Source organism: Pectinophora gossypiella, chromosome 9 (genome assembly GCF_024362695.1).
Source record: "Pectinophora gossypiella chromosome 9, ilPecGoss1.1, whole genome shotgun sequence".
Classification (NCBI taxonomy): Eukaryota; Metazoa; Arthropoda; class Insecta; order Lepidoptera; family Gelechiidae; genus Pectinophora; species Pectinophora gossypiella.
This window is the reverse complement of record NC_065412.1, coordinates 9,167,801-9,182,877: the sequence shown is the minus strand read 5'-3', so window position 1 is coordinate 9,182,877 and position 15,077 is coordinate 9,167,801. Positions and strand designations below refer to the sequence as shown.

At 38.9% G+C, this 15,077-nt stretch overlaps 1 protein-coding gene and 1 long non-coding RNA gene across 7 annotated transcripts in view; one reads left to right on the top strand and one right to left on the bottom strand.

Annotated features, from left to right (window-relative positions):
* LOC126369481 (uncharacterized) overlaps positions 1–4,823 on the bottom strand; it is a 44,644-nt gene extending 39,821 nt beyond the window's left edge. For 4 of the 5 annotated variants that reach the window (XR_007566715.1, XR_007566716.1, XR_007566712.1 and 1 more), the window contains exon 1: positions 2,108–2,219. This is a non-coding gene — a long non-coding RNA (uncharacterized LOC126369481). Of the gene's footprint in view, positions 1–2,107; positions 2,220–4,742 lie in introns of those variants that run through there. The other variant, XR_007566714.1, reaches the window with a different exon arrangement.
* LOC126369477 (protein GDAP2 homolog) overlaps positions 1–15,077 on the top strand; it is a 93,007-nt gene that overhangs the window by 32,150 nt on the left and 45,780 nt on the right. For both annotated transcript variants that reach the window (XM_050013899.1, XM_050013897.1), the window contains exons 2-6: positions 4,711–4,885; positions 6,186–6,328; positions 8,838–8,970; positions 9,604–9,713; positions 10,395–10,601. In XM_050013899.1, coding sequence (XP_049869856.1) covers positions 4,722–4,885; positions 6,186–6,328; positions 8,838–8,970; positions 9,604–9,713; positions 10,395–10,601 — 757 coding nt within the window. In that variant the 5' untranslated portion in view covers positions 4,711–4,721. The remainder of the gene's footprint in view (positions 1–4,710; positions 4,886–6,185; positions 6,329–8,837; positions 8,971–9,603; positions 9,714–10,394; positions 10,602–15,077) is intronic.

Genomic DNA, 15,077 nt, shown 5'->3' with positions numbered 1-15,077 from the left:
GTGGCGGATCGGGCAGGCCGGTCTCGTGACCCAGTTTCCGAGGTCGCTGACCGCGTGACGTCACGTCCCCACCCCCGGCGCGTCACCACCCGGGGTGTGTGTGCTGTGCCGCTGCCGAGCCGCGCCGCACTCACATCACATGCTTCTCGAACCCCGACTGACGCGAACGTGCATACTACCGAAAATAACCAAAATTTTTGATTTCTAATTGTGATAACCGCTCCTTCTGCCGGGAATGACTATCATAGGTAAGAATTTACGTTAGCTTGTGCACGTAGTTATTTAACGCTTTTGGTGTCTTCCGATATTATATTACGTAAGGCAAATATGTAAATGACCTTGAGGCTGAACGGCAAGAGAAGCCAGGTATACAAAGGGAAATTATTATTTGATTTATTTTCTTGCCTTGCGTTCTTCATCAGTCATGATCGCATGTTGAGTTTAGGAAATACGTAAGTAGAGTAAGTTCTAGTTGCAGATTGGTTATGTCGATCGGAGTTAATATTTTATTGTTGTTTTCACCATGGCGCGCGTGAAATGTTTACTGATTCAGTAATAAAGTGACATGCTTGCTATACAATCTGACAAATTGGAGACATTGTGGGGCAACATAATTGCATGGATCATAATCATAATATTGTAAGTGCTGATTGGTGCTGTGATCGATAAAGTAAATTACAGGCAAGCAAATATGTTGACATTTAGTTCACGATGCACATCGGTGGAAGCATGAATTTTGTATAAGCTTGTCTCTTGAAAGGTACCTATTAACTTAAAGAAATTGTTGCTGTAATTTAATGTCGTGACCTATTTCTTTCAATATTAAGTATTATCGTTGAAAATGTTTTCATATCTCTTGAAGTTTATATTATAGTTAAAATCCATTTGTATCGATAAGATTTCAGACTTTTAACTCACGACAAATAGATCTTGATGTATCATACATGGGAGAGAGCATAGAAGAAGTAGCATTTACAAAGTTTCTTGGAATAATAGTAGATAAAAATTGCAGTTGGAAAAATCATGTTGAACAAGTGTGTAATAGGATAAATAAATTTCTGTTTGCAATTAAACGCATTAGAGATATTGTTTCTGTTGAAGCAGCGTTACATGTGTACCATGGTTATGTAGGATCTATAATCCGGTATGGAATTATATTATGGGGTAATTCAGTAGACGCTGAAAGAGTTCTGCTAACTCAAAAGAAATGTTTAAGAACCTTAAATAAAGCTAAATTCAGAGATTCGTGCAAGCCTTTGTATAAAAAGTTCAGCATACTGCCAGTGCCATGTATATACATAGAAGAGATTTGTTTATTTGTAAAAAAGAATCCACACTTATTTAAAACTAGGAAAGACATGGACTGTTTCAGTAAAAGGTATGAGAACTTATTGTATATGCCAAGAACTAATTTAACTCTAACCAATAATAATGTATATTGTATGTGAATTAAAATTTATAATGCCTTACCATTTACTATAAAGGAGTTACCATTTCCAATATTTAAAAGTAAATTAAAAAAATTTCTTATACACCATACCTTTTATTCAGTGAAAGTATATTTAAATTTAAAGTCACAGCCGTTTATTTAAATTAAAATTAATTGTTTTTTGTGTATTTAAAATATCTATTGTTAATTAATTTTTTTTAAGACAGATTTATTAAATGTTCCTTTAATTATAAATAATTTAATATTAATATTCGCACGCTGTATGGTTGAGTGATGGACTTTTATTGATATAATTTATATTTAAGATCTTTTGTACCACTCTAGAGCGAATAAATTTCATTTCATTTCATTTCGAGTTTCTTGCATTGTTTTTTTTTTTTGCACAGAAGGGTTGACGAACTAGTAGAGAGTAGGTAGATTAATTGAGAGTAAGACGAAAGAATATTCCAGCAACTTCTCCTAAATACTAACTTCTGAGACCTTCCCCGAAATAGATTTTGACCTACATTAATTAGGTATCCATCCATTACAGGGCAACCAGAAATTCAATAATGGTTCCTGTTTAAATATATTCCAAGTCTGTATAACAGGTAACACTGTTGGTATAATTTAGCATACCGTAATATTGGTGAATATTTATAACATTGTAATACCTACCTTCCGGGGTCGTCGCTAATCCCGAATTGGAGTGGTACTCGTATTGCGGCAAACGCACGTTGGCTCTCAATGCTGGCAATATTTATGAATCTATTAATACTAATAATGCTGAAAAGGTAAAATATTCACTATATATAATATGTAGTTTAAATTACTTTAGCGTACAGAGTGTTCAATACAAATATGATATAAACGCTATTGTATTATAAATGCCAAGCTGTGGTAGCCCAATTGATAGAACGCTTACCTCTCACTTTGAGTTCGCAGGTTCGAATCCAGCACAGGCCTAAACCAATGATTGTCGAATTTGTTTTCGAATTCATGTTTGGATCACGTGCTCAACGGTGAAGGAAAACATCTAATTATGTGACCTGTCCTGTATTGGGCTGGTTTTCCCTTAGCGGGTTGAAGCGTCAGACAGGCATTGCTTTTGTAAAAAACCGGACCTGTCAAATCTTCAGGTTAGGTAAGCGGACCTGTGAAAAAACGGGATAATCTCGGGGACTAGGTCCACGATGGTGTCAGGGCATAAACATGTAATTTTGTAATGCAGTTGACAATATAAGTAATAAATAGCTAGATCCACTACCAACTGACTTTTTGTTCTGTAACGCACAGAGAGGGCTCAAACTGCTCAAGGTTTATTGTATGTAAGGGTTGCGTTACGCAAGAACTGTAGGTAAATAGATACCTTAATAACTTGGTATACGCGTCTACGTAATAGCAGTGCTTTTGGTATAGGTATTCTAGCGTTTTTTGATAAATTTATACGCTTCAATTGAACCGAGCCGAAAGCGAACGCGGGGTCTCTGGTTTTGTTTTCAACGCGTCTAGTATATAAAGTGTAGTATATGAGTCCAGCAAGAACATGTGTGTATGTTTTAGGAGGCCTCATTCTAAAGCCTTTATGCGTTTATTCTATCTATAATTTGCTTTATTTAACCTAGTAAGACCGGGTTATAAAGAATGAATATTTATATCTTTATTCGATGCCGCTTGGAAAAAGAGAGGTTTGCCAAGTGCCTACCGATCACCAGTCGTCGCGAGCGGTGCACAATTTTATCGCATTATATCTAATGTCGTCAAACCTCATCATGCGCGCACGCTAGGAAATTCTGCTACGTTTGACCTTACCGTCAATAAGTTTGCCACTGATACCACTAACCACTGATAAAGTTTCTATATAAAATATATATTATGGTATGTAAGCGTAGTCATTGTGAGCCTGCGGTTCGAACCCTGGCCCCCGTACCAGACTTGCACCAATGAGATTCATTTTTCTTGAGTGCAGTTTTCACTAACACAGTTGGCTCGACCTAGACGGCGAAACGGCTAAAGCTCGGTGAGGTGTGGGTACTTATGTCTTCTTGTGATGAATGTGCCTCTGACTACCCCAATTGGGATATTGTCGTGATCTTAAGTATTAAATGTAGGGACAAGACAGATTCAGAGAAATTCGTTCCGAAAGTATGTAACCTAACGTGTATTCGTGTGGAAACCCACATTCCCGAGAGTTTTGTAGATATACATATGTCTTAACCTGCATTAGGCTGGGTTTTCTCTTCGCGGGTCAGACAGGCTTCTGTTTAAAACCAGACTGGTCAAATATTCAGGCTAAATAAGGGGACCCTGTGAAAAACGGGATAACGGTAGGGAGATGATGATAGTTTAGTGAAATTGGGCGACCCGTTTGCGCACGGAAGAGCACTACTCCATACCCGTAAATTATGTGCAAGGCCCTTCCATTGTTCACTACTAAGACCTTAGGGTAATTAATATAATATGCCTACTAGCCTCCATAATAATAGCCTCCATTGTGGCGGAATTATTTTGTAGGGGGGTTAGCTTCAATAAAACTGCCGTAGGTTAAAGGTTTAGCAATAATTTGCTGATTTATACACTTTTACTGATTTCAAGCTAAAATCTCCAAGATGTTGTTTCGCTGATATTGAAAGTGGCGTATCGATTGATTTTCTTTAAATAACTAATCGTTGACCTGTCCCGTTCATTAATGTGTCTTCTCATAACAATATTCAATATTCGTGTGTGCACAGCTGCGCGGTTTGTCAAGAATGTAACTAATTGGATGTACTTATTTATATTTCATTCGCATCAGTTTACGATTACGATACCTAAGTAATTTGGTAGAAATTTTGAAAATTTTTACAGCTTCTAACTCTTAGTTTTTAACTTGGTCTGCGAAATCCCAATGTCTTTCGCATATATGAACGAATACGTCATGTCAGGCTAAATTACATAGATTCTTCAAAAAATGAAAATTCGTCCTATGTATCTGGAGGTAAAATTAATTACACAATTGAGTTTATACTCACAATCGTAGCCCTCAATGGGATGTGCAGAACCTTGAACCTCATCAAAAGACAACTTTCACGCACTTTACACGATACGTAGTCCTACAATGAATTTCTTCATTATTTGTTAAATGAATGGAATTCCATAGTCTCTGCTTACCCCGGTGGGAAATAGACGTGAGTTTATGTATGTATAATATGTGTAAAATGAATATGATGAGCCGTAATACACATACATAAGTATGTATCATATTTAGAGTAACCAATGGTCAATTGCCATTATTGTTGCAGAGGCGTGCGTGATGCGCGCGCCGGCGGCTCACCCGGCCGCGGCGAGCGTAGCGGGCGTGGCGGGCGTGACGGGCGTGGCGGCGTGGGGCGCAGGCGGCGAAGCGGACGTGGCCGCACCGCATGCGCCCGCGCCGTTTCTCTACATGCCTGCAATTAACCAGCGGTTCGCTATATGGTAGGTGGATATGCTATTCTTAGCATTAGCTATTCCTCATAACCTCACGAGTATATCCCAATTGGGGTAGTCTGAGGTACGTCCAACGCAAGATGAACTAAGTTCCTACACTTCACCGAGCTTTCTATCCATATTTTTTTCAAATATTCAATTAGAATTGTAGTCCGTAGTCTTATTAGGTTGCTGAAGTTATCAGAAGACTTAAAGAGATTCATAACAAAATTTAGAGTGTACCAGAATATCACAACTACCATTATTTTGGATCAGATTTACCTGTGCAGTAAAGGGTTTGAATTGATTTATATACAATTGCGAGAACGTCATATCCTCGCCGGACCTATGAAAATTCATAGCAATTAGAAATGGCCGACATACGATCTGTCCGCTCCAATTCCATTCAAGTGGATGCGCAGCTTTAACTGACCTAATACACAGCAAAATAGGTTATATAGTTTCGTGATCCCTTTGATCTTTGATGCAAAACCAACTAGTCAAAGGAAACCTACACTTATTATGGCAAAATGTAATTATGCTAAATAATCACTCGTTAGCTTCAAGAGCCAATAGAACACGAATTCTGCATCTGAAGACTTCATGTTCTATTTTTGTGTGGATTTTCAAATTCATGTAAGAATTTTATTATAACAAGTCGAACTCGTGATGAAACCCGCATGCCCGAAAAGTTAAAAAAATCATCACCAACCTAAGGGTTGGTCGTAAGTTCACTACGATGAAGCAGCGTAACGTAGTACAATTGAAACCCGATGATGAACCGTAAGGTTTATGTACTTGCGACCGCCAGTATACCAGGAACAATAACAGGAATCTAGTAACAGGAACAATATAATTTCCAGTGAGTTGTGAGCGAATATTCAAAGGCCTATAACTGATGTCGCTAAATAAGTTGTTTCCGTTTTATATTTATTTGACCTTCGAGAGTCGAGATAAATCCAATGTCTAACGGGTTCTTACCGCGTTTTTAAATGTGGCAAGAACCCGTTATTATGTGTTTTAATTATGATAATAACCGCGTAAACTTAAAACAATGTGTAATCCAATGTCTTAATGTAAGTATACACTTAATTATTTTCTGCGGCTAATGTCTAAGAGCAGTCTAACGGCTTCATAATAAGTGATGCGCCTCCACTTTGCCTGCAACTGATATCCGTTGGAGAAAAAAAAATCGAATTCTACGATACACTTAGAGTTGTTAGCAGTATGAGATGTTCTCAAGGCATCTTTGACGATAAATGGAAGTTCAATAAAAATAAATCTAAGAATCCGTGTTGTGTATTTCCAGGCAAGGCGACATTACAACCCTGGAGGTGGATGCTATAACGAACACCACAGATGAGACCCTGATGGAGTGCGACACAGTCAGCGAACGGATACTGCAGGGAGCTGGCCCTGAGCTCAAGGAGGAGATCATTACACGCGCTCTTGGTAAGAGAGTATTCTTTTATATTTTTTTCTCTAGCCTATTGTGTCTTCTCACAGGAGACACTCTGGACCACACCCCGGACACTTCATACAAAAATACCTCGTTTTATCGAAGACGCGCATCTGTGTGTGTGACGCCTATAGGATGTACAACTAAAGTAAGATCCGGGGTGGAGGTGCGGCAAACCTAGCTCAGCCGCTGGTGGAGAGCAGAGAATTGCTGTTCTATTATTCTTATTGTTATTCTAAGCTGGAGAGCAAGGGCTCCCTTATCTTCTTCCTTAACACAACTGTTTCTTATCCAGTTTTGCCAATCCCCTTCAAGGCATGCAGATCGTCTCTCCTTTCCTTTAGAGGCAACTGCCTCTGCTGCGACGTCTATCTTTAAGTATCCATTTCTTCAACGCGTTGTCCCTCCTGTCCGAGTACGTTCTGCAAATTATTAACAAACTGACTTTTTGAATAGAAGTCTGTTTTTTTAAAGATTTTCACTCAAGTTAAATTTACTCAATTTGACTGTGGGAGTGGAGTTCGTTTAATAATATCAGTTACTAATATATAATCAACTTACAGCTATGAGATTTAACCCCAGTTCTTAAAATGAATTTCGGTATTTCTGATGTGATCAGTCCTTTTTATGCCAAGGATGTTTCGCTCGTTTCAAAGACTTCTCTTGGTATTACATATAAGTATATACACTATACAGATTATAATATATGAAAATGCTAACATACAAATCCCGAATCCCGATGCCAGTTCGAATCCCGGCACGGGCTCTAAACCACGGAATTAGACTTTATGGGTTTGAATTCATGTTTGGGTCATAATTGGTATCACGTAGTTTCCAGGACGTGTGCCCGGTTAATAAACAAGAAGCCACCCCCATTAGATGGGACTTAAACAAAGCTGGCGAGGGTTTAGTACCTCTGCCATGCCAAATCAATAGTACAACTTCTTCGGGCTCTCATGTTCAAATGGGAGTTCCTCAAGGATCCATTTTGGGTCCGTTTCTTTTTTTAGTGTACATAAATGATTTACCTTATGTAGTACAGAACCAAGCTGACATTGTGCTGTTCGCGGATGACACTTCTCTTATATTTAAAATCGACAGAAAGTTAGAGGAATTTGACGAAGCAAACAGCGCTGTGTCTCAGGTTCTAAGTTGGTTTACAGTAAATAACCTAGTTCTAAATGCTAAGAAAACGAAGTGTATTAAATTTGTTCTACCAAACGTAAAGAAAGTAAATAATAACATTAAAATTAACGACGAGAAACTAGATTTTGTTGAACACACAGTTTTCTTAGTGGCGTTTATCTGCCTATTCAATATAAAAGGGCTAGACAAAAAATAAAATGCTCACTCCACTCACGTTTTGTCCCGGGAGCGAGGCACTTCAATCCAGGGTATTATTGTCACAATTAACACGAGAACAGTAATTTTCTTCAATTAATCAGCGGGAGCGCGAACCGCGGCCGGCGATAGTTTTTTCCAAGCTGACGGTGGCGACGCGTTGCGGCAGATTTGAGAACCGCGCGGCTCCCGCGTCAGGTGCGCGAAATTTGAATGGTAATTTCACGCGTTGAAGGAGGGAGGAGCTTGTAGTTAGATTATTAGCCCAAAACCCAACATTTAGGAATTACTGTAGATTCAAAACTTCAATGGGGCCCACATATTGTATCACTAGCGGGCAAGCTAAGTTCAGCAGCATATGCCGTCAAAAGGATCCGACAACTCACAGATGTACCCACTGCTAGACTTGTCTACTTCAGCTACTTCCACGGCATAATGTCTTACGGTATTTTGCTGTGGGGTCGAGCCGCTGATGTAAAAACTATTTTCATCATTCAAAAAAGAGCAGTTCGCGCTATTTATAAGCTGCGTTGTCGGGACTCTTTGAGGGAGCTGTTTAAAGAAATAAATATACTGACGGTCGCAAGTCAATATATATATGAAAACATTATGTATGTACGTAAAAACTTATCTCTCCTTCCGAGAAACTGTGAAAGGCATACTTACAATACAAGAAATAAACATAAAATTGCTATTCAAAATTCTAGATTAAGTAAATTAAATTCATCTTTTTTGGGGTTATGTATACGTTTTTACAATAAAATACCAGATAATATTTTAAATTTGTCAGAAAATAAATTTAAAGCTCACGTGAAGCTTACTTTATGTAAAAAAGCTTATTATAAGATTAATGACTACCTAAATGATAAAAATGTCTGGTATTGAATGTGTTCCTCTAGTTATTAAATAACTTGTAATGTATATCCTCATTGGTTTTTAAAAGATGTGTTACTGTTGCAGTTTCTTGTCATTTCTTCTCCTCAGCCATAACACCTTGCGAAATGACGTAAATTCAAAAATGTTACATTGACCTTCAACAAGTTTATCCATGATAATTACGTTGAATAAATGATTCTGATTTCTGATTTCTGCCTACTTCTCTGGGGATACAGGCGTGGTGCTATGTTATGTTACTAATATACAAAACCCTCGTGATTTCAGAATGTCGAACAGGCGAGGCGACAGCGACGTCAGGATTCGCGCTCCGCTGTCGACACATCATACACACGGTCTGCCCTAAATACGTGCCCAAGTACCACACAGCCGCCGAGACTGCCCTCCACAATTGCTACAAGTAAGTCGACTCTCATAAACAAGAAGATAAGGGCTGCTGTTCTCAAAGGCGATGACGTTTGACGTGAAAGCTGACAAACATAATTTACAATAACATAATATACTAGCAGTCTATATACGTACATCCCACTGCTGGGCATATTGATAAAAATCACATTTTACACGTTATTTTACAAAAAAGTAAAATTTACTTAAAAGTAAATAAATACATTCACATACTGAATAAAACGTAGCGTAATATCATTGTAATAAAGAATATCATAATGAAACCAGAATATAACCATAGAATAAGAAATAATACTACGCATAGAACGGCAACTCTCCGTTCTCCACCAGCGTCTGAGCTAGGTTTACCTTACCAGTCACCCCCCGCAGTCATACGGTCTTGAATCGTGAAGGCTGCGCGCGGACCGTTGTTTTTATTTTTTATCAGCTTTGTTTATTTTCACGCTGTTCCACTCCGGTTTGGTAGAGGTGATTTTACGGCTAATAGCCAGGACCAACGGCTTAACGTGCTCTCCTAATCACGGAATCATATTACCCACCACCCACCTCGACCTGGTGGTCGAGGTGGGTGGTGGGTCACCACCACCTTACTCGATCTAAAATTAAAAAAAATGTTGTATGTTTTCAGGAATGTGCTGCATACGGCGGCGTCGGTGGGCGCTCGCTCGCTGGCGTTGTGTGTCATCAACACCCCGCGACGGAATTTCCCGCCCGACGTCGCCGCGCACATCGCACTGCGTGAGTTGTGCATTTAGATAAAGAACTAGTCAGTGAGTCAGCCAGTCAGTCAGTACATGGGTTTGTAGCTATATAAATTCAAATTCAAAAATATCTTTATTCAGTAGGTAACATAGTTACACTTTGAATCGTCAATTTTTAACATAACGAACGTCTCATCAAAACCTAAAACTACTGCAGCTTCTCACAACCAGTATAGCCGGGCAAAAGAAGCTGCAAGAAAAACCTCGGCACAGGGCCCTAGACGTTCTTTAAAAAAAATATAAAATATTTTTCTACAATTGAGTAATTTAGCTGCCTAATATCAGTTCTCAGACAGTTAATCCCATGCATTCATATCTTCTAGATAATCACTAACTTATATAGTATAATAATTATATAGTACTTATAAGAATTATATTCATAACATAAGCTCACGATTATATCCCAGTTGGGGTAGACAGAGGTACCCATTGCAAGATGACCTAAGTACCCACAACTCACCGAGCTTTCTCTTATACCAACGTGATACATAGTGCGTAAACAGTTATTGTATTCAGTTCGTACATAATGTAAACACGTAAACACATGCCCGTAAGTGAAGTCAGGGAAGATCGATATGTCAGGAGACATCCTACAGACACTCATTGTGTTTAAATCTCAGCCTTAGGAGGTTAACATAAAATACAAATGATATTTCAGGCACGATCCGCCGCTACCTAGAGCAGTCGAGCCGGCCGCAGGTGGTGGTAATAGCGGCGTCGACCGCGGGCGATGCGGCGCTGTACACGGCGCTGGCGCCGCTCTACTTCCCGCGCAGCGCGCATGCGCCGCCCGCGCACGAGCCCGCACACAACGAGCGCAGGATACGCATCATACACAACCCGCACTCGCATAACTCGGATAGCGGTGAGTTACTTTATAAAAAATAAAAAGTGTCAGTACTAATTGGGCAATGGTGATTCGGACAACAAACAACTTAATTTTAACTTAATTTGATAGAACTAAAAATAGCTGCATCTCTATTTTGCACGTATTGTAAGTGAAGAATGGCAATAATTTAAGAGCTCTCAAACTAAAATTAGGTTGAGTGTGTGTCTCTCCCGAATTGGCACCATTGGCCGATTGGATAATCGACCATTTTTTATAACAAGTTTCATTAAAGTGCGATCATTTCAACATCTTTAGAACTTTGTTATGCACGAAGTAAGTATATATTTTTTAAATAAAATGATAGACTGAGAATAAGACATGCATCTACCTACTCTGGGTTTTTGCTACGTCCTAACAAAATGGGTCACAAACACGGCAAAATATAAATCTAATCAGGATATCTAATATAACGTGGACATAGCATTGCGAATTCCAGCATATAATAGAATAGGATGGGCAATAATACAAGGACCTTTTATCTAATTCTTGTTCATAATTGTGCCGGATTTATAAATAATGTATCGATAAAGTTCTCTTATCTACTTATTGATCGTCCTACTATACTATGCTACACAGTCGAATCAGATTGTTATGAATAATTATATCGTGTATATATTGGCTTGTTTGTCTATCATAAATAGTTACAAGTACACAGTAGTTTTATGTAGGTACCTATTATGCAACACGGGCTTCCGGCTCATTGTATCGGATGTTTCCCGTTCGACCGATCAGTCGGTCGATTGAGACTTTTTTTATCGTTCGCTATACTAATATAACACCTGTCAGTTAAAAGCGACAAAGAAACCCCATCGGACCGATTGACCAGTGCACTAATCGGACGAACGGGAAATATACATTGTATATCTGGCAGTTTATATGGTCTCTCTAAACGTATCAGACAGATGGACACAACTACGCAACTCAATCCCATATCCATCATTTTGGAGAGAAGATTTACTGTCGTAATCTACTTCTACGATGAAAACTCTTAACATTATACAAGATTTAATATATAAATATATATACATATTGTAGGTATATATAGTCTTCTCTTCTCTCTATATCTTTTAGTACTATTTTTGACGGAACTTATTGTAGATTTTTTGATACGAATTCCTAAGATGAATATGACATGAACATAATATTTTCTGGTGACAGGATAGTCTACGGCGCATTATTATGATTTTGAACTAGCTTACCGCCCGCGAAGCTGTCCCACATATGCAGCTTTCTAACAGTAAAAGAATTTCAAAATCGGTTCAGTAGTTTCTGATATTACATTAAAAAAAAACTTACAAACTTTACCTTTTTATAATATTATTATTTTAAATGAAAACTCATTAAAAAAACATAAATATGCAGCGAACCCGTATAACGCGTCTATAGAATTCAGCTTATCTCTCGGATGGCGCGTTAGCAGGTTATCGCGTATTGACGCATTGCTGATATCGGCCCTACTACCTATACCTTACAAGTAAATAACACTTACTCATACCAACTACAACGTTTGACACACTTGTGTATTAAATAAACCTGACTTATTAAGGAAAATCTATCTACATATCGTCTGTGGTATTCCGAACTGAGCATAGGGAAGTTTTAGACGTGTTGCATGCAGTGAAATACAGAAAATAATACATATTTCTGTGGAACTGAGTACCTAAACGGACAAAGTCTTTGTAATAGTTTTTTTTTGGTGTGAAGTGTTTATTGTCTGTGCAACATAATGGAAGTGGCAAGTGCAATTATCGATATAGAACTGAAACCCAGACCCACTGGTAGGTATATCTGTTTATATTTCTCAGTTTGCCTATGTAGAATATAATATCATACTATTATTATATATTATATACGTATTCATTTAATTTCTAAGTCTTCACTGGCCCGGCATCGGCATTCAGTGCTTGTTCCAAGGACTGTATGCTCTTGATGGTGTAGGAAGTCCTGTCAATTTAAATAAAAATATTTCTATAAAAAGGCATAAATGGTATTGTGTTGTGAATCACTTGTTCTATTAAACAGGAAGTAAAGTAAAGACAGAGGAAAATCTTGATCGATCAATGACACCATGTGTGTGGTATGGCGGGCTTAAAAATAGGAATAGCACTATGTCCTTAACATTCCTCGTTTTTACATCCTTTTCACAATTATCAAATCCAAAATCCCGGGTTCGATTGCTGCTCGGGACAATTTAGGAAATGAACTTTTGTAAATTGACTCTAGCCAACGTGTTCCATCACCAACATAATGAGAGCAGTGTGGTGGAGTATGCTCTATGGAGCATACTCTATGGAGCATACTCCACTTCCAATCCAATAGTTAAGGGGAGGCTTGTGTCCAATATGGGATAGGTTAGGCACTAGTGGGATTTGCACGGTTACGCTATCGCGGGAAGTAGAGTTACGTATATTTAATATATGTAAAATAATGCAAGAAAAATACACCATTCCATGTCTAGAGAGCTTTTATGAGAAAATGTAATTTATAAATGTGAATCATTCATGCCTATTTATCCTTGTAAGTACATAAATACGTTAAATAAACTTACACCAAAACAATGTTATGTCTTTGTGTTCTCAATTGCTACGCAATAATGTAAGTACTTTATTTTCCTTTTTATAATATCTACTTTATATGAAGTGATATCGCTGTATAAGAGACAGTAGCCTCTTATCTATTGATCGTTAATACGATTAATGCAATTGCTTGAAAACACATCGCAATAATGTTGTAATGTAGGAGGGTTTAAGGTAAATTTCGCTCCAAGCTTGTATTGATGCGGGGCTGGAGAGTATCCCTTCTATATACTACGTAGTGTCCATTATTGTTTATTCTTACACACGGTCACGAGTACTTATATGTACTTATACACTTTGAAACCATGTCACATTAACTTTTTTTACAAATTAAACCGTAAGTCTCATTAAATGTCAAATACGATAGTGCGACAGGGTTCTAAAATGGGTATATGATATTGCTCATGCCTGTAGTATGTATTATTGAATTGTATGTGTTATTGATGACGGATAAAAGTCGCCCGAGGGGGGGCGACGTGGTTATGTGGGACTCCCCGGGTGTCGCCACCCGGTATACCCACTAAAACCCAACGGTGTTCCTCCTTGCCGCCCTATGGCGGGGATACGGGAACGCAATTGCACACAACCGCGTCCCCGCCGGCGGATGCCCTTTGGGGCCCAGCGCCCATGGGAGCGCGTCAAGCGACTCCCCCACCGCCGAGGGCTGCCCGGAACACTTGGGGAGCCCTACAGCACGGGACCTATGTTGTGGACGGCGGTCCCCCGACTACCGTCCACAGGTCCCCGTCAAGGCGACGCTTGGTCGATTGCGACCAAGTACGCCCGTCGCGGCCTTCCCGGTCGCCTGCGGCGAATCGGGAGCGAGTCGACAGAGTCTTCCCGCTCCCTCTCCGCCGCTTCCTTCGCGGACATGACTATGTCCGCGAAGGTGGCGACCGCTCTCCAGGCCTGCTCGCTGCCGCTCATGGCCCTAACCATGGCCGGCAGCGAGAGGTCAGTCCCTATTTCTGTGGACACGGCAGCGCGAGGAACGGATAAAAGTCCTTAAAGAAACTGCGCTTAGGTAGTTAACAACAGCACGCATAATGCACCTTAGAGTCTAAATTCCTAAATGAAACAGGGTAATATACTATTTTTTATGTGATTTAAGTGCAATAAAGAGTTTTTGTATTGTATTGTATTATATCTCTGAAATTCTTTCGTAAAGTGAGACTAAGGGTGATATTAATAAACGAATCTCAGCTGAGGCTGCCCTCAAGATCATGCTCAAGTCTCTGTTTTTATATAAGAACTGTCACATTGACATGATCTTGAGCGCAGTCTCAAAGCTGAGATTAATTTATTAATACCACCCATATATATTATATACCGTAGTATGCAAACTTATAAGACAGATTGGCATTCGACCACGGCTATCTCCTTTAACATTATTATTCGGAAGAATTTCACAGATATATTTTCTTGTTTGAAGGATTTCCCATGCCAGAATATGTTTTACAAAGTGCCTGTAAATATCAAGTATGTCTTCTGACTTGTGGCTTTGTATACTTCAGGAACGCATGCGTTAATGTAGATAAGTATACAAGTATAATCTTCTTCTCTCGAGTGGGTTGTGAGGTGGATTACCAACTTCAGCAACCCTGGTGTCAGGGTTATTATTGAGCCGCCAAAGGCCCCAACACAAGACGGCACAACAAATAAAATAAGTAAAGTATTTCTTCCCGTTAAACTTAGTAGTCAAACTGATATGTTCACACATGCCACACTCTAGACACACACACATTAGGTTTAAAACCATTGTCACTAACTTTTATGGATTATGTCCGGAATAAAACTTATTATTATTATTATATTCCCTTTTATACTCTACTCCACTGGCTTTAACTCGCTATCTTTTTCATTTAAGTAATATAAT